The following is an 18,649-nucleotide window of genomic DNA, read 5'->3' as shown; positions in this document are numbered from 1 at the left end:
AGTTTCATGTCAGGGTTTCAGCCTCAAGTAATGAAGTACACTTTACAGTGTACAGTATAGTACAGTACTGTACAGCTACAGTATACTGTACTGTAGTGGCTCATTACACTGCACAGTACAGTACTGTACTATACTGTACTGTACTGTACATTACAGTACAGTACTGTAGTCCTGGACTCCTGGTAGTCTACTGTACAGTAATACTGTCCTACATCATGGTCTTTTTGAGTGTTCTGTGCACTTGAATGAATAGCAGTGAGTACAGTACAGTACAGAATGTACAGTACAGAATGTACAGTACAGACTGTAAAGTCACTGTAAAATGGATACTCTTTAAAAATAAAAATTTGTTTAGGACAGTGAGAGTCAATCCAGTCAGATCTGCTGAACGATTCTCTCTACAGTACTGTACAATGTACATTACCCAAAAGCTTTGAGCCACATTCCATATGAAAGTAACTTGTTAATCTTGATTCAGTATGAAACACTGTGACAAATGACCGCTCCGAAATGATAACCATAATAGTACCAGTACGTACAGGCAGCCAGTTCTAAACCAGTCAACAAATACGATTGTATTGGATAGAAAACAACCGTTATCACATGACTTATCACGTATTTGTCATTTAATTAACACTACACTACTGAATGACTGTCGGTACTGTATGTCGACAGTAATGACGTGTCCAGTCAGCAGTGTCGTGTCTATGGTGTTGCACGTAGGTTAGCCAATGGCGACAGGTGTTACACGGCGACACGAACAACACGTTGTACCGTAGGCGCGCTCGATGTAAGTAAAGGCACATTTTATCCTCTACATATTCAAATATTTCAAGTTCAACAACATCAATCAGCCGCATTATTAGAATGGCATTGAAGTCGACCATTTTTGTTGATTGCTGTATCAGTGTGAATTTGAAATTGTCTTGCTAAAGTTGTATAGTGTGCCAGAAGATTGTTAATATTCGGTGGAGGAAGAGTAGGCCACATTGCAGAGAAAATAACAATTAATAATAGAAATCGAGTACGGTTCTGACCGCTGGCTACAGATTCGCTTCCGATACAATCAACATGATGGTGGAGTGGATTGACTGCTTAAAGAAAAGGTAAATTGCAAAGACAATATGACCAATCTGTATAAATTGGTGACTACTATATACAGTATATTAAAATTATTATAAAAATTAGTCGCTTTCCTTTCTCTTACAATGATGGCACGCGAGATTCAATCATTCTATCGTACTCTACCCCTCACATCAATAACGAGTTGATAAACCCAAACAGTAAAATGGACTAACCAACTTACTGGACACACTCACTACAGCACATCATAGACGAGTTGATAAACCCAAGCAGTAAAATGGACTAACTAACTTACTGGACACGCTCACTACAGCAGCCAAGTTCGAGCTAGCACTTGTTAATTAAACCTTCAGTTCATTAATGAGCCAAGTCGAGCACTAGTATAAGCGTATCAATGAATAATTGCTATTCATACTTGTTACCATTACTGGAAATGATTAGAAGATACTCTAATCACATCATCATTGAGTATCGTTGAAAATGCAGTAGAGTTCAATCTTGAAGTCTATTTTAAATATTTTTATTATGGACTGGAGTATGTACTGCATGTACGAGTACATGTCGCTGGTAAAAATCTATCGATCAGACTTGAATACCGTTCAAAAAGACAGCAATTGCTCTGCCACCTGGACCAAAGTACAGGTTTCATACTCCTTTTTTTGGAATCTATTTTACAAACTAATGCACAGTACTATTATCATGGACTACTCAATAACAAATTTTACCCTACTCCCCCTTCTCCATATCTCCCACGCTTCCTTAATAATAATAATACTATACACAAGGACTACTGTTATCAAAGTCATTTTAAGCGATAGACCATAGTCATAAAAAATGGGCCGAATGAACCAACAGCTAGGACTACTTAACATTTAATGATTGCATTATAATGCATCATCCTTTTAATCTAAAGCTAGCCATGAAATTCTCAATGAGATAATATTTGGCCATTATTTTAATTCATCGTGGCTTGTAACCACTAGTTTGGTGGGCTTGTTGTTGTTATTTTTGTTAGCGCATTTAATGAATTATAAATTATCAACGAAGCGTAAAAAATTAGCATTATATGAAAGTTTCAATTACGCTGCTAAATAAACTTAAAAAATAAGATAGCATGTTGGCGTCGAATTATTGCTGACAAATCAAGTTAATCCTACTCGTCCGCATACAGTATTGCAAGAGTAGGAATCAATCTCGGTTTAGTGGCTATTAATTTATTAATTTGAAATAACTTATAGCAGTGCTTCATAACTGCCTGATATTCCGGTTTGCTCAAGCGAAGTTGTACGCTTGTCGCTACTGCCATATTGCTTTACTTATTAGCGATCTTGAATCCTGTTTTGCTATCATTGCAATTGACGAAATTGAACAATCCTAGGATTAACTAATGCGAACACGAACACGAGTTGTGGTCAAATCCCGGAAAATAGGACAATCCTATAATTGTCCAATTTCGGGGATTGACATAACTTATATAGAACAAATTGTTTTTTTACCTTTACCTTTCTTAGGATCTCTACAATCAAGATCCAAAATTACTTTCTCAGTGAAGAGAAAATTAGCCAGTTTATTTTTTATGAAAGCTACTTTCGTCATTAACAATGATTACTTCCTTCATAGCATTTCCGTGGTGGAATGCTGTATAATTAATTATAAGAGAATTATTATGTTTTCGTAGATATTATTCTGCTATCTTCTAAACTCAACTTATAGTAGTATAGCAGGTTAGATTAACGTTGCTAATTGATAATACAGTACTCATGTAATATCAAGTTTCAAGAACAATCTAATCGTATATTTTCAATCCTTGCATTATGTACATTTACTGGGCATAATTTTTATTTGAACAAGTTTAACACACTTATGTCAATTACCAATCAGGTAATCACTGACGGCAAACACTATTTTAATTCACACCCATCGACTAGGTTACCTTGGCAACTCGAAACTTATTATTTATGAGATCATGCTTTGAATTTTGAAAAATCAATGAGACGATGCAAATATGATGCTATATCATTAAGTAAAAGTAATCATTCTTATTGTCCTTACAGAACTGCGGAGCGTAGTAGTCTTGATCTTGAAATACTGTTGTGCTCGTTGAAGGTGAGCAAACAGACGCCAATTGTGTAAATAGCCTTTTATATCATCAGTTGAATAATTTTATCAATAATATTATAGAAATGAAATCTAGAAAAAGTTGTTTTTCTATGCTTAGTGTTGTAAAGTATCAGAAAATATCTTCATTATTATTTTTGAATGTTTTCTAATGCAGTTATTCATTACCAGTATTAAAGTAGATTATTGGCCAGAAAGAGACCTTTATTTCCATTGCCTTTTAATGTTTAACGTAGACTATCATATAGCAATCATTTATTATTACTAAGCTATTGTAGTGTACCTGTTCTGTTTTCAATACGTGGATATATTTCCTAACGACGACAGCGATTGCGGTCAACCATTGTTATTGATAATTGAATTCAAAATACAAATAGGAATTGACTGCATTAAAGGACTGCCCTGAGGAATTGTTACGGCGAATTTGTCAGTATGCTACTCACGAGAGCTTAAAACGTGGCGTAAAATGTAAGGCAATAAGAAAGGGCGTTAAATACTAATAATAACAATCGCTTATCTTTGTATTGAAGTTTCTTATACATAACCTAAATAATGTAGCTATCCATATGCAAGAAGATAGCCAAATCAGTTTGATAGTTAAGCATTAAGCGCAACGCCTTCTACGAATATCATTCACAAACAGGAAATTATCATAACTTCAATTTTTAGTCGGTAATACTACAATTTTGCTACCCAACTTATCATTGCAAAAAATTTATGAAAACTTGCTTATTTTCACTATTACGAAATAAAATTATTCGGTTTTGTATAAGTGTAGTAGCCTTGCTTATTATGTTTATAAGTTAGAAAAAATTAAAATAGATGTTAGAGCTTACATACTTGGATAAAAGATTACAAAGTAACAATTATTTTCATCTGACAAACAATTACCATTAATGCTGTTGCAATCATTTACTGTGAATGTCTACGTATACAAACAGACTCTAAATCTATAGCACGAAGTTATTGTCTTCATTCTTTATCTCGGTATTACAACTGCTGTTGTTAAAGAGTGAAACTTTTTTTCTACCAATTCTAAAAGTATTTCGTGCTGGTGAATGCGGCACTAAATGGTATGTCATCCTCTCCGGATCGGTGTATGTGATAAGTTCAGACTCAAAGGTGATTACTTTATCCGATTTCAGGATAAAAAAATTGCTACCTATATTGTAATCTATGTTGCTAGAATCAACTTTTTATTACATTATATATTGTCTAATAATATTACAGTAGCTCTTTGGAAATGGTAGGATAAAATAAACTTGACTAAAAAATATCTGTCGTTTCCTGCGAATAATAAACTATACACGTAAACAGAATCTTGTTTGCAACTACTCACTTTTGTAAATTAACAAAATTGGAACTAAATCTCTCCGAATTCATTTAATGGACCATTTAGGGTGAAAAAGTCGTTGATATCCTTGAAGAAGGATCGGATTTTGGTGCTGGTGTTCGCAACGATAATCCAAGGTCATTATACGTTTTTTTCATGAAAAAAAACTTTATTTGTGTTGCTGTAATTAAACCTTACTTTCGTCCGGAAAGATTATCATCTCTATTTTCCTAATAAATACTATGATTTCAATACAATATTGCCATTAGTCTTACATGTAGCATTGCCCATAAGTCGTTATAGCCATAACAAATTTGAGCTTGATTATCTTGGTGACCTCTTAGTTAAAATTCTCTATCGTTAGCGATAAGGACTGATGAATATGACTCGATACGATTACAGGAGCGCTACCGTTATCACGAAGGAAAATTGTCAATTTCTGCTTGTGGACAAAACTGATCTTAAAATGTTGTTTGATGTAAGAAATGATACGAATCGTACGAACGGACTATCAGACCGCAACGACAGCAGTTTCATTCCTATTAGTACATTGTATTTTAGGCGTACCAGTATTTTCAAGTTTAAATTAATGTCGACGGATACAGTAATAATTTTTATTATCCATCTCATTTATTTACAAACTGTCATATTCTTTTAGGACTATCGTAACGAAATCCTAAAACCTACCCCCGAAGGTTTGTAAATTAGCTTTATCAGAAAAACAGGCATTAGTAGTGTCCTGTAGTCTCTTACAACTCATAATTATGCCAGTATAAAACGTACATCAAATTACTCTATATCTTTAGTATCTTTTAAATAACTAGTTTCAATCATTTCAAAGATGATCAATTGACCCCAAAGTTTTAAATTTAGTAAATGGATTTACAATTAAAATATGTTTAGCTACTTCTTGCAAACCTTAGTATTTTACTATTATCTTAAATTTTGTCATAATTGGCATTAAATCTAAATGTATCTTTAAGTAAAAGTAGCAAATGTCTATGGCGTAACTATACTATATTCTTTCTATAATTTTTTAATCGGTAAAGAAAGCATGATTGGTACCCGCGGAAAGGAAGAAGTAAGGCGTTGCTTACACACATTGTTGATATGTTTACCAGATAACATCCCAAGTTTGGCATTGCAATCTAGTATTAAAGCAACAGTATGGTGTACTTTATCTGCTAAGTTTTACTGGAGTTTAATGGAATAACTATAATTGTGTAGCGTTATAGATTTGTTGGCACTGTGTTAATATGCAAAAAAATCTAACCATTTGATAGTTACTGACTAATAATACGATTATTTAATATTGCAAGAATCCTGAAAAGTCATTCATTAGAAGAAACTCCGATCGTAGCACCATTAGAGTACCGAATCAACGCGTTGTAAGTTTATTAGCTAGTAAAATATATCTTGAGGATCATATTATTGTTATCAAGTACATCGTATAAATTATCTTTCTCCAGTCCTTTTTATTGATTAATATTGCATGCCAGAACATGATTAAGCGTAAATATAATGTTGGTGAATAAAGGCGATTCCACAAGTTTGATGACTACTGTAGGTCATTTCATGTCAACACTTTTTATGGATTGTAATGATTATACAATCTACCATCGAAATAATATAAATTTTGAATTTAGTTCTAACTCTTAAATCATATTAATTGAAGAAGTTGATACATAATACAGTGTAAAATGCTGCGTGCTACTTGATAGCAAGTTCGCAACTTTCAACATTACTTCCTGGATCGGTTAACTAAATACTATAGACATAGGGTGCATCTACTTCAAAGAATTATATTAATACGTCCACTTTTGCGGATTACCAGGGCAATTAATAACTGCTATAATTTCAGTAATGGTACTGTATATCTTCCTGTGATATTCATAAAACTTTTACCAAGTAATTTTGGTCTTATTATATGATTTTATATCAGTATATTTATCTTTAAAATTTTCAATGTTGAAAGCAACTACTGCAGTTTTTTACTAGAGCTAGATTTATGTAAGAGTGACATCACTAGATTGATAAAGTCAATTAGTCAATTTTATTAGCAAGTCCCTTCTATTTTGATATACAGTATTGCTATTGTTATCTTTACGTGGTAATTACTAAAAGCTTTATTATAACGCTATCATATGTAAGCTGCATACATTTTCATTTGCTACGGTGTAGCTTTTTGGACGAATTCTTTCTATCTTGCAAAAAATCTTGCAAACTAATATAATTGAAGTAGAGTTAACTGTAGACTGTGTAATGTCTGGCATATACTTTTGTGTATGTCAATTTTATACGTAAATTATAAAGATCTTTATCAATCTCACTATTTTACTCAGCAACCACTAATGAGCGTAAAAGATGCTGGTAGATTATTGTATGGACACCTTAAAAAGAAATTTCCTCAACTGATGAAAGATAAAGTATTTCATCACGTTGTCTACAAACAATGTTGCGTCGGTTCCGAACTGGTCGACTGGTTGATGTCGGTTGCTTCTATGTTAAATCATCGAGATCATGCTGTAGGAATTTGGCAAACTTTGGTAGAGGAAGAAATTTTAGAAAATGGTAAGATGGTAACTAAGTTATTCGACTAGGAGAAAATTCTGTGCAGTCTAGTACAGTACTAAAGTAAATGCTGGTGTTCTACTAGTAGCAAAAATTAATCAATTTACGTGCGGATTGATAATGGAGATTATCTGCCCCACCAAATACTAGCACCTGATAAGACTACATCCATCCTAGTTTCACTTATCAATTATCATAATTTATAAACTTTTTCGGATCGTCTTGCTATCTGTTGTTTAGTTCTATTTTTTTATTTTATTTGAAGTTGTAAAAATTACTATAATAACAGTATAATTAAGCGAAGTACCATGGCCCAGTTATGAATTAATAGAGGAGTTTCAACCACTAAATATTGAAATACCCTAAACCGAAGTACGCTCGTAATTTGAGCTGTGTAATCATTGCTGCTTAAGCTGTTAAAACTTAAATTCCCGCCTGATTGCTAGTTTCAAGTATACTTTAGAGACGAGTTTTAATTTTTTCCTTTAAGTGTTATCTCGTAGGTCTTCTTCCGTTAAATGTTGTCATATCAGTGCTAGCAAATTTATGATACTATAGTTTGATAATGGCAGAGTAATAGATTAACTTTTTTTTCGGTTAAAATAATACAACTAATCGGATATTAGGCCTTTATTTATATCTATCTACATTTATACTGAAAAAAGGATGGCTTTAACGGCTGTCGCACATGATTTTAATAACAATTCGTTATGAATTTGTATAAACGCTTGTTAAAAATTTCCACGAATATTTCAGTTACTACAGTTCATTCATTTTATTTAAGAAATAATTGGCCTACAGCCATTTCCTTACATTGCCGGTAGTGATTTATTCGTGGTTGCTTCATTTCTCGTAATTAGTGGAATAAAAGGAATTAATCGAACGATTCCTATAAATGAATTACTTAGAGACTTCACTGTTGAATTTTAAGCGAGATAATTCTTAAAAGCAGTTAAAAAGCTAATGCTTTCAAAGTTTTATTTACTGACATCCCATTGGGTATTTCTTATTATTACAATTATAATAGCATTGGTATTGCTAGTTGATACTAGATCAAGACACTGTTTTGCTTCTTAACCAAGAATATACTGTAAAGTAGATATGTACAGTATTAACTGAACAGCCAATTGCTACTGCAAAATTTACAGAATACTGCGTCTTGTATAATTGTTGATATTTACGTTTATGCAGCTAATCGGTAGCAGCGCGTCGTTTATGCTATAAAAAATCTCATAAATAACCGGTACGGTACTGCAATCATCGTATTACCTAGTTTGCTGCGATCTGATGTAAAATTTGTTTTTTTTCATAGTATTTGTTGTGTATTACTATTTAGAGTTAATACTAACAACTGTATTGAAAGTTCGTACTACTCTAGAGCACTTAGCATAAAGACAAGAAATTGAACACGTAGTTGAAGTTATTGTAAAACTATCTACTAACTCTGTTCTCTCTTTATTGTATTAAAAAATGGCGGCTTATATACGTACGCCGTTCACACTTACAACGCATTATAATTATAAGTTTGTATAACAGTGAATTCCCTAGTGTACGCGGTACAATCCACCATTAACACGTAGAATTAACAAGTGTATGTTACATGTATAGAATACTATAATTATTTAAACACAAGTATTATGTAACCGGTGACAATAGCAAGTTGTAACGTACTAACTTTAGGTATTATCGAATTAGCGCAAACGCACAAAAGCAACCTTAACCGTACTATGACTGACTGACACTGTATATAGAATTACATCGTACAATCTAACAAATATGGCGTAGTATATAATAATACTATTGTCAACGAATTTACGATTGAACGAATAATGACGTCATTTTTAAACATTATGGGAAATTAATTGAGCTATATCTTGATTACCAAAAGATTAGTAATCATTGAGTTTAAATTTACTGTAGTCGTCGATGTTATAAAGTAGCTGTCAAATTAACTATAAATAAACTTAAGCCCTCTTCCGATCATTGGGATTCTAGACAGATATCACACTATGTTACTCGTAATATGGTAGGAAGGGATAAAATTTCGTCTCAAAATCTTTGTTATAATGGCCGCAATGTACTTAACGAAATTTTCCGCTGCTGTAAACGACAAGGGTATCAATAAAGTCTGCAGTCTTTATTTATAGGCTGCAAACAACGTTACTTGATTAAGCGTATAAAGGAATGAAATTAATAGTTTACCGCCTTAACCTTTTAAATTAATTATTATAAACAATTTGGCAGTTAAGACATTTTTATTTTTGCATGCTTGAAAAACAAGTCATTCAAAGATCGATTTTTTGAAGCAACGTCTGTGGATATATTTTAAACGTTGCATTTTCTTACTGAAATATAGAAGTTTAATTGGTTCTCTGACTTGCTGTAACTGCTTATTCCGTAGTCTTAAATAGTAATTATTCTGTGTGCGTTTAGGTGAGGAAATACACACAGTAAGTCAGTTATTTGGTAATAATTTTATAATTCAATAACCGTACATTTGTTACATCTTTACTTACTAGCCAGTTGATTAACCAGTATCATTATTATGAGACTTGATCTAAACCCGCATTTAACATAATAATAAAATAAACTTAGTATATAATCCATAGACGTAATACATTATTTTATAAACAATAATGCTGGGACGAGGTTTATGTGTGTTGAAAATTGAAGTAACAATTAGTCTTTTGGTTGGTACGTTGACGTCATTAATACATCATTAATAGCAGTATTCACTTTAACTTAACTGTATCTAACATCATCAATTTGACATCTCAATGAAAAAGTTGATTGAACCATAGTTACAACTTTACAACCTAGTTTAATCTGCAGTTGAAGGATTATTTTAAGATTAACCGTAGTAGAACTTTATTATTGAAGGTATACTCAATTTTGGCTGTATCAATTCTAATATATACTCCTTGTGTATATACTATACTGTATATGTTATCTTTTGTACTGCTTGTGTTTGCATGGTATGCTAAGATGTATAATGTATCACAATAACAATAGTATTAGCCACTAGTGAGCTTGGTATTCATTGAATAATAGAAGATTAGATGTAAGTGATATAGTAGAACTAAATCGTTAATAATGCAATATCTTCACCCTTCTCATGTGATCTAGTACGTATGAAACATCAATTTAAGGACAGCGATGCGTTATTTTATCGTTTTCGGATTGCCCGAAGTGATGGATCTATAACTAATGAAGAATTAAATATTGCAATCAACGTTCTCTCACAGATTGGACCAGATGCTTTCTTACGGCTTCTACTATCGAAAAAGTAAATTATATTGATAAATTAACGTAGCATCTATATCTTATTTTCGGATTACATCCTAAGTTATCACAAATACTGAATAAAACTGATGAAACTAATTTTTAATTTTCTTAAAAATTAAGACCATCTGACAGAACGGAACAAGATGTAGAAGCTATACTGAAAGAGCTTTCTAATATCGATGGTGTGTCCCAAATGTCGCCGATGGTGAGTGTTAAGTATCAAATTTGTATAATCTGATTTCTGTTAACTTTACTATGGCAGTGTACGTGATATTATTTTGTGTTAACTATAACTAAAAGCCTCAAATTTTATTATCACTAGAATCATAATACAATCTATAGGTGTTCATATCTTATGATATTGTAAAGTTTTTTAAACTAACAACTATTAACGCATAAAACTGGATCGCAATTTAATGTCATTTCTTATAGGTGAAGAAGCGATTAGCAGCTATCTGTACTCTAGAAACTTATAAAAAATCAGGAACTACCGGTATGGTTAATATGATAGCGTCGTGAGCTTTAATATAATAGAGTTTAAGAATGCTTGTATAATTAACTTAATATAACTGTTAATGCAGAGCAAGTCTTTTTCAACATTTCTTTTATGAAATGGAAATTATAGAATTATTGTCAATCTTTACTGTTGTTATAGTGTATTTACTTTAATGCTTCAAATCGATAAATATCTGCTTCCGATCAGTAATACCATATAATAGTAACAGCAGCAATCTGATTTTGATTGAAAGTATCGCTAAATTGAATACACTTGATTGTCTGTTGTATGAGTATGTGACAGAGAGGGATACATTTTAAAATTGCGTATAGCGCATGGACAGGAGCTTTGTACTGCCATAGTGTCAATATCATGACATGTTATTCTTAAATTACTCAAATTACAATGAATTTCTAGTTATACGTCAAGGCGATGTGGCAGATTCCTGGTATATCATCTTAAAAGGATCCGTAGAAGTTTTTATAACTGGAAAGGTAAAGATCATAGATGTTTACGTAGGAGTAAAACCGAAACTAAATAGTGAATTGCAATGAAGTATAGCCAATATTTCATTAAGTTTTCATGCGACCGACATAACAATCAACTTTATTCTTCCCTAAAATTATTGCAGCTTCAATACGTTAGCAAACTATAGAAACTAAGAGCGTTTTCCTTATTAGGAAATTGATTTAAAGTGCCTCTTTAATACTGTATTAGTATGATATTTGTTAATTGCTGTGATACGTTCCATTGCGACAACTCTTTCTAATTTCTTTCATATTTTATATGTAGTAGTGTGTCATCATTAAGTATATTTAACATTGTGACGAAATACACGTAGGCATCTACAGTATTTTGATTTAATTTTAATCTTGAGCTGCTTGTCGAGATTAAAACTCCTTGATAACTGTATACTTTTTACTCGACTTATACTGCAGACACAGCATCGACCGTTTCTTACGCGTAAACGATAAATTTTCGTACTTACTTTATTACTTTATGCCTTAATCTTAATGTTATTTACACGTTCTCACTTGACATCACTCGTGCAAATCGTAAAACAACAGCCACTTCATCAGAGGCTAATATCACTTTACTTTATCTAAATTAAAGATTATAGTTACTAGTGAGTATATAACGCTATTAAATACATACGTATATATAAAATTGTAAACATGCACCCTTATATCACCAAAAGAGATAGCGTTTTACTTGTACACCTAACATTATGTATCAGCTACATAGCGCAAATATTCTATAACGCTAAGGCTACAACTGTTTCTTTCGTAAGCAGAATCATTTATATTTTCTTCTTATTAAAAGTAAAGTACGTGAACTGGTCTGTAACCTGAATGATAAGCTATAAGAGAACGACCAGTATCCATAACAATTAAGATAAAGCCATACTTTTTTGATGATCAAATATCGTAACAATTAATGTTACAAAGTCCTTTTTAGTTTTAAAGCTTATGCCGGAAAAATTTCACTTTATTTTACTGTATTACGTATAGAAATTTCATTAATACCGTTTCATTCTTATTCTCAGGGTGTAGTTTGCTCGTTGAACGAAGGTGACGATTTTGGCAAATTAGCACTGGTTAATCGAGCACCAAGGCGAGATAGTATTACGATTAATAATTTTATAGGATTACTTTATATTGCAACGATTAAAGCAGCTGAAAAACGATTCGTATAGTATATAATTAATATGTGTAAACGTTAGACGTAGTAGGATTTATCTTTTTCAATAAGTAAACTAATATCGGTATGTCATCGATAGGGCTGCAACTGTTATTACCAAGCAAGATAACTGTTGTTTTGCAAAAGTCGATAAGGATGATTTCAACTTAATTCTGCAGGTAAATATTGATAATGAAATACAGTCTAAAAATATTATTACTTGTTATCATCACTTTACTGTACTAGCAATTACGAAGTGCCTTGATTCTTCTTTGAAGTAATAACATGATAAATTTTCTGAGTAAACATTTCATGTGATAGTACTTTCATAGATTTATGAATCTTATTTGAAGAACTTTGTTACAGTATTGCTAATATTTTTTACCACATAGATGCTTTTTCTTTATTCTTTGTAATATATGTAGTATAGCTTGCTACCTGGCTTTTTATTAAAACGCTTATATATAAAATTTTTGATAAAAATTAAATGTTATATGAAATTATCTTATGTTTTTATAGCACTGCGAAAAGAACATTATTCGATTAAAGGAAAACGATAAAGAGGTTTTAGTCCTAGAAAGGACTGCTCGTAACGAACATGGAAGTGAAGGGTAAGAATAATTTTTTACGAATGCTATTCAGATTTTTACGTGTACCCAGCGTTTTATCTCGAACTAGAAAATTGTAAGGTGCCATATTTGCGTTGTTAGTTATATCGAAATAAATGCAGTTGCTTTTTATAGATCATCAGTTATTGAAGGCGCTCCCCACAAAATATTAGATTACCTAATCGAAACTCGAAGTACAGATACAACAAGATTAAAAGTTGATGGTAAGAAATATATAACAGATAATGGATATGACTAAATTCTAACACGAGAGCTTTAAATTTTTCACATTTTACTTCGGGTCTTATTTGAACTTTTTTGCTGGAATTTTCATTATTTTTATGTGTAGGTGAATTCATACCTGACTTTTACTTTACTTATCCGCTGTTCATGTCGAAGACCGACTTATATAAGAAGTTGTTGACCCTGTATCCTATAATATTAAAATGCAAAATACTCGTATTGTTGTACTTTATACCTGCATACCGCAGTAGTGCCGAAATTGAATACAGGCCATTATCTTGTCGCCTTCATTTTATGGAATGGTTTTGGTCTCATGTTACGATGACAATATATTTAAGAATAAATTGTTGATAGATTTCAGTAGAGACAGCAAATTATTATACTAATTACGGCCTTTAACAATATTTAATTGGCAGCTATCGTAGGAAAGCAGCCAATTTGGAAACGGCTGGTGGAAATAGCATTGAATTTAAAGCCAAGTTTGTCTCTTTGTTTTTTAGTGATAGCCCAAGATATTTTGAGCGATAGACTGATACTACTATTACCCGATTAATTTTTATTCCATATTCTGTATTTGCTGAAATAATTACAATAAACTTACAACATATTTTGTAAACGATCTTATAGGATCATCCATACTATTATCCAATTTTATCTACTGGATTTTAATTACTTCAACGACGACCCAGAAACTGTATTATTTATAAATGTAAGTGCAACCTTGAAATTTTCTAATTTAATTAAATCAGAATATGTAACCTCCGTTTTGGTATAGGGATTAAAATGTCTAAATTATTTGCACTGATTTGGTGAGATTTTTACTCCTATGTTTCAGGAATTAAGAGAAGAATTAGTTGACAACGCCGCCTTTGAAGAAGCAACTTCTCTTCAATTTGCTTCGCAATGTCGTGAATCTTTGTAAGACTTATACAATTCATCATAGAATAGCAGTTAATTAGTATAATTTGTTATTTTGGTTCAATGTCACTTGATGCTGATTTAAAGATTACTGAAAAACTTAATTGAACCTGTCTAAAATTATTTATTTAATGTTCGATATAGATATCGTGAGGATCGTATTGTCGAAGTTATGCTAGAATTTATGGTAACTACTGGAGCAGACTTACTTTTATGTAGCTTTGATTATGTGTTTATTCTACTGAATTGATGCGCTAAAGAATGGTATTATAGGAAAGCCATTCAATTCTGGCCTACGTGAAAGTAGACATAATAATTCATTTTTTTGTAATTTTTGACTGTAATTGTTGAAAATTTTATGTAATTTTAGTATGAGAGCGAAAATCGCCTGTATCGAAATAAGGTACCTTATCCGCCATTACCGCTGACCGGACGCGACAAGAGTACGATAATAATTCACTAATTACGGAAAATGGAAACTATTTTCATGTTATGTACTGTAGTGGTTTCTGAATTGTGTTAGATAATTTATTAACTCCTAACCAGGACCATTAGTGTTGATCTTTCCCTGTATCGTGGTAACAAGCTTTTCTCTCTCTATCCATTACTTATAGTCAATCTAGATGTCTATCAATGTGATCATACTAAAATTCCCTTAGAGCAGATTCCCTTTATGTTTTCGGTGAGAGAGATAATAGCTGAGGCAAAAAAAAGAATGAAGGAGGATTCATCGACAACAAATGAAGTTTACCTATGTGAAGTCAAATCTAATAAAGGTAAGATAATGGCTGTGCCATCTAATCATAAATCCAATGTTAGCTTTGTTTAAGAACAATATAATACTGTAGATGCATAGTCTACAGCTCATCATAAGACGTTATCATATTTCAATGAATTGTTACCGTCCCTTTTAAGCGTGCACAGGATGACTAAGGTTGTAGTTTAAAGCTTAGATAAGAGCATTTAATACAGATTTTGCAGTATGTGTAGGAATTGTATTGAATTCTAAATTTTAAATTCTAATAACGTTATTTAATGTTCGCATTTGCTTTTGAAATTCTACTCAACAGAAATCATAATCTTGGAGCAAGATGAAAAGTCCATTGCTAGTAAAATTGGAATCAACAGCAAATTATTTTTAGCTGTTAAAGGCCATGTTGATACTTGCGTAAGATTTCCTAGTTTAATTATTGATTGCATTGTTAATCCTAATTCTAAAATTTTTAAAGTATGTTTAACAGTTAAAACATTTGATATCATTAGACCCCTTTATCACTGCAAAATCCAACTGGAATTTCAACACCTGATAAACAAATTTACTTTGAAAATTTAAACTCTACGGCTATTGCTCATCATTTGACTGCCTACGATTATGAATTACTAAGCAAAATTACTATGGTATGATTGAAGCGAATAGATATTTTAGTGTAGGCTGTAACTTTATTCTGGATTGCGTAGTGCATTAAAAAATTTAGAAAACCTAGATTATGGTTGATTATATCTTAATTTTAGAAAGTAAAGGTTAAAAATTCTGTTGTAAAATGTTTTTACTCTTTGTTATAAAACATAAACCGGCTATTAGCATGAATTTTTATGTTATATCGATGGTGATCATCGAAGAGATATCTTGTCGACCAACTTGGATTATTTTCTCAGAAGATATAACGAAGTAAGTTTAGGTAGTGCGTATTTAGCTAAAATTTTCCATTATTTTGACTCATAGAAGCTTACGTGGATTTATCGTAGCATGTGTTACTGTTTCGTGACTGTTCATATATGCAATTTGGAGATCTCGTTTTTTCATCAGTCTTGTATTTTAGACTATACGTTCTTCATTATTCAAATAAATAGATCGAATATTGGGTAATAACCGAAATCTGCTTAACACAGAACTTGTATAAGAGAGCTCAAGTTATTAAGAAATTCATAAAGATCGCAGAACAGTATGAAAAATATGCTATTTTAGACTCATTTAGTATTACAAAATAAATATCTTTTATTTAATACATTAAAACTGTTCGAAATATATTCTCTAAGGTGTAAGCAGTTGAATAACCTTCATTCTTGTACAGCGATTGTCGGTGCTTTGCTTACAACACCGATAACACGATTAACGCAAACATTTGAGGTAATTTCTAATAGATTGCTCTACTACCAATTGCTCAGTCGAAGTATAGACTTTTAAGAACTCTCTTAATATAGATAGGAGCTTATTGTTATTTTATGTACTACTCCCTAAATTATAAATGAATGGCCTTGAACAGAAAATTCAGATAAGAATACACAAAAAAATGAAGGAATTGCAGAGTATTATGGTAAATCTGACAGCTTTCTTTGAACTTAGAGATTTGATTTTGTGTATATTCGATGTAATCTCGATTTTTAATTACACATTTTAATATGTATTAAATTTTACAATATTAAGGACCCCTCAAGAAATTATAGAACATATCGATCGATGGCAAGTATGTCAATCAGTTATTATATTCGATTATATAGCTGGAGAGCGTACGAGTCAATAAACTCGAGAACTATTACAGCAACTTGATTTGTGAGCAGGATTATGTAGCAACTGCAGTCTAGGATTGTTGACACTGACTATGTTGCTATGTCCATATAGTTGTCTAGATTTATCTGTTCTATCAGAAAGCAGGGGCATACTTAAAATTAGATGATAATCTATATTTCGTCTTGATTTTAAACAAGGAGAGATGAAGCCACCTTTCATACCTTATACTCCGCTCTTAATTAGAGGTAAAATATTCACTTTCTTATGGATACTTAGTAACATAGCAACTCTGATTAATTATATGTGCATACTACCACTGGAGCTCGAAATTGAAAAGTCGCCACGTATATACTGACTTAAGTATCTATTTATAGTTACGGCAGTATCCCTTCGATTGTATTGAAACATTAGCGTTATATTATTATCTAACTATATTATTCCATTATGAATAGATCTATTGGCTATTGATACAAATAATGAAACCTACAAAGCAGAAAGCAAGTTGATTAACTTTGAAAAAATGGTAAGTTCGAATCGAAAAACTAGCCACGTACTTAATGCTACTAGATTAACGAGTCCATCGGAATGTAACTCATTATTGTAACTATTTATGTTGCAATAACAAATTTTTCTCGTTATAAGAAATTCTTGTAGATTATATGTAATTACTTATTGTACGTGCTGGCACATACTTCCTGGAAATAAACGCTAGTCAGTCTTGGACACGATTAGAGTAACGGAATAGCCAAAATACTGCATTCTTTCCTTTAATGAGATAAATGATTGTGATATTTCTTGGCGGCGAAAGCACATTAACAGTGCTGACATGGCCTTTAGATCCTAGTTGAGATACCAACTTTAGTCTATTTTCATAGCTGTAATTAGAACAGAACTAATCTATGAAATAATAAATAATGCAGTCATTACGTTAATCAATAAATATATGCAAAAGTTACTGCTATGCATAAAAATTGAATATTGGAATATTTATATTTTGCACTCAGATCATATATCAGTAAATTTTTTAAAGCATTTTAGTTTTAAAAGGTGTTAAAACGATGTCATATTAAGTGTAATAATGACGGTGGTGAAGCTTCACTTCATGCTAACAGATCATTCGATTTAACTCGCAGAGACTAATTTCTGCAAGATTGCAACCATTCAGGAAAGCTCAAGATCATCCATATAGTAAGTAAAATTAATGAACCCGTACTTCTTTATGCTGATACATTTATGCTGCAATAACATGGCCTGGCACTCAAGATTTCCAAACGTAATAATATTTTCTTACGAAAATTGTAGCTATCGAAAAATTACCGTATCTACTCAGCAGGAATTCGATCAAAGAATACAAATATATCAGGTAAGTTAAGAGCAAGTATATGAATAGATTAATAACCAATTATATCAAATAATACTCTGCATATTCGTATTCTGGATATTTTATTTATTTCATTTTTTTCTCTCATAATTAACAGAAATTTAACAGTTATTGACAATGAGACTATGCTAGAAGAATTATCGAATCAAATCGAACGCCACTAAATTATTTAACTAAGCAAATAGCTCATCCGTCAAGCTGCTAATATTGATCTCAGATGCATTTACTACGTATGAAAGTATACCTATAGCATCTGATGAAGATGAGATATTTTCATTCATACGGCTTTGAGTTTTAATGAAGGTTGGATGTTCATACGTCTCATTCATGATGGTATAGCATACGTAATTAGGTTATATTTTAACGTCCATATTCTAATCTCATAATATACTCTTATCATTTAAAACTGGCTATGGTTGATTGC

At 31.8% G+C, this 18,649-nt stretch overlaps 2 protein-coding genes across 2 annotated transcripts; both read left to right on the top strand.

The window, feature by feature from the left end:
* Window positions 1-1,071: 1,071 nt before the first annotated feature.
* On the top strand, window positions 1,072-7,134 carry TRIADDRAFT_51759 (uncharacterized protein; the record flags this gene model as incomplete). Its single annotated transcript, XM_002108600.1, has 10 exons — window positions 1,072-1,106; window positions 3,138-3,189; window positions 3,579-3,669; window positions 4,244-4,323; window positions 4,601-4,671; window positions 4,937-5,012; window positions 5,193-5,229; window positions 5,584-5,615; window positions 5,854-5,922; window positions 6,877-7,134. The coding sequence occupies 10 exons, from the start codon at window positions 1,072-1,074 to the stop codon at window positions 7,132-7,134; spliced, it is 801 nt and encodes a 266-aa protein (XP_002108636.1).
* A 2,607-nt stretch (window positions 7,135-9,741) lies between these two features.
* On the top strand, window positions 9,742-18,389 carry TRIADDRAFT_51758 (uncharacterized protein; the record flags this gene model as incomplete). Its single annotated transcript, XM_002108599.1, has 25 exons — window positions 9,742-9,799; window positions 10,232-10,391; window positions 10,511-10,595; window positions 10,823-10,883; window positions 11,304-11,380; window positions 12,155-12,213; window positions 12,667-12,745; window positions 13,086-13,177; window positions 13,834-13,896; window positions 14,045-14,126; window positions 14,253-14,335; window positions 14,480-14,522; window positions 14,706-14,778; window positions 14,950-15,111; window positions 15,406-15,563; window positions 15,599-15,733; window positions 15,918-16,004; window positions 16,187-16,278; window positions 16,373-16,463; window positions 16,761-16,800; window positions 17,042-17,089; window positions 17,297-17,367; window positions 17,978-18,032; window positions 18,147-18,207; window positions 18,323-18,389. 25 exons carry the CDS (start codon window positions 9,742-9,744, stop codon window positions 18,387-18,389), a joined length of 2,082 nt encoding a protein of 693 aa, XP_002108635.1.
* Window positions 18,390-18,649: the final 260 nt, after the last annotated feature.

This window comes from Trichoplax adhaerens, genomic scaffold (assembly GCF_000150275.1).
Source record: "Trichoplax adhaerens TRIADscaffold_1 genomic scaffold, whole genome shotgun sequence".
Taxonomy (NCBI): domain Eukaryota; kingdom Metazoa; phylum Placozoa; class Uniplacotomia; order Trichoplacea; family Trichoplacidae; genus Trichoplax; species Trichoplax adhaerens.
This window is presented reverse-complemented; position numbering and strand designations above follow the sequence as displayed.